The 223-nt window shown below is 66.4% G+C and overlaps 1 protein-coding gene across 1 annotated transcript in view; it reads right to left on the bottom strand.

Moving 5' to 3' along the window:
• Nucleotides 1-16: 16 nt before the first annotated feature.
• Nucleotides 17-223, bottom strand: part of LOC104410082 (bromodomain-containing protein 2-like) — a gene marked incomplete at both ends in the record, with an annotated part of 2,528 nt that continues 2,321 nt past the window's right edge. Inside the window, 1 exon segment of the mRNA XM_010020142.1 lies at nt 17-218. Within this exon segment, the coding sequence (XP_010018444.1) occupies nt 17-218 (202 nt within the window).

A 223-nucleotide genomic window follows, 5' to 3' on the forward strand; every position in this document is an offset into this window, starting at 1 on the left:
GGCTCCGGTTCCTCACCTGCTCCTGCAGCTCGGCCAAGCGGTTGGCACGTTCCTCCTCCGAGTCGGAGCTTTCCTCGCTCTCCGAGGAGCTCTCGCTGCTGCTTTCGTCGTCTTCGTCGTCCTCGTCGTCGTCTTCGTCGTCGTCCTCGTCGCTGGAGGATTCTTCCGAGGTGGATTTGGAGAGGGCCCCGGGAAGCGGCGCCGACACCGAGGGCGGGCTGGC

The sequence above is a fragment of the Nestor notabilis genome, unplaced genomic scaffold, assembly GCF_000696875.1.
Source record: "Nestor notabilis isolate BGI_N333 unplaced genomic scaffold, ASM69687v1 scaffold24488, whole genome shotgun sequence".
In the NCBI taxonomy this organism is placed as follows: domain Eukaryota; kingdom Metazoa; phylum Chordata; class Aves; order Psittaciformes; family Psittacidae; genus Nestor; species Nestor notabilis.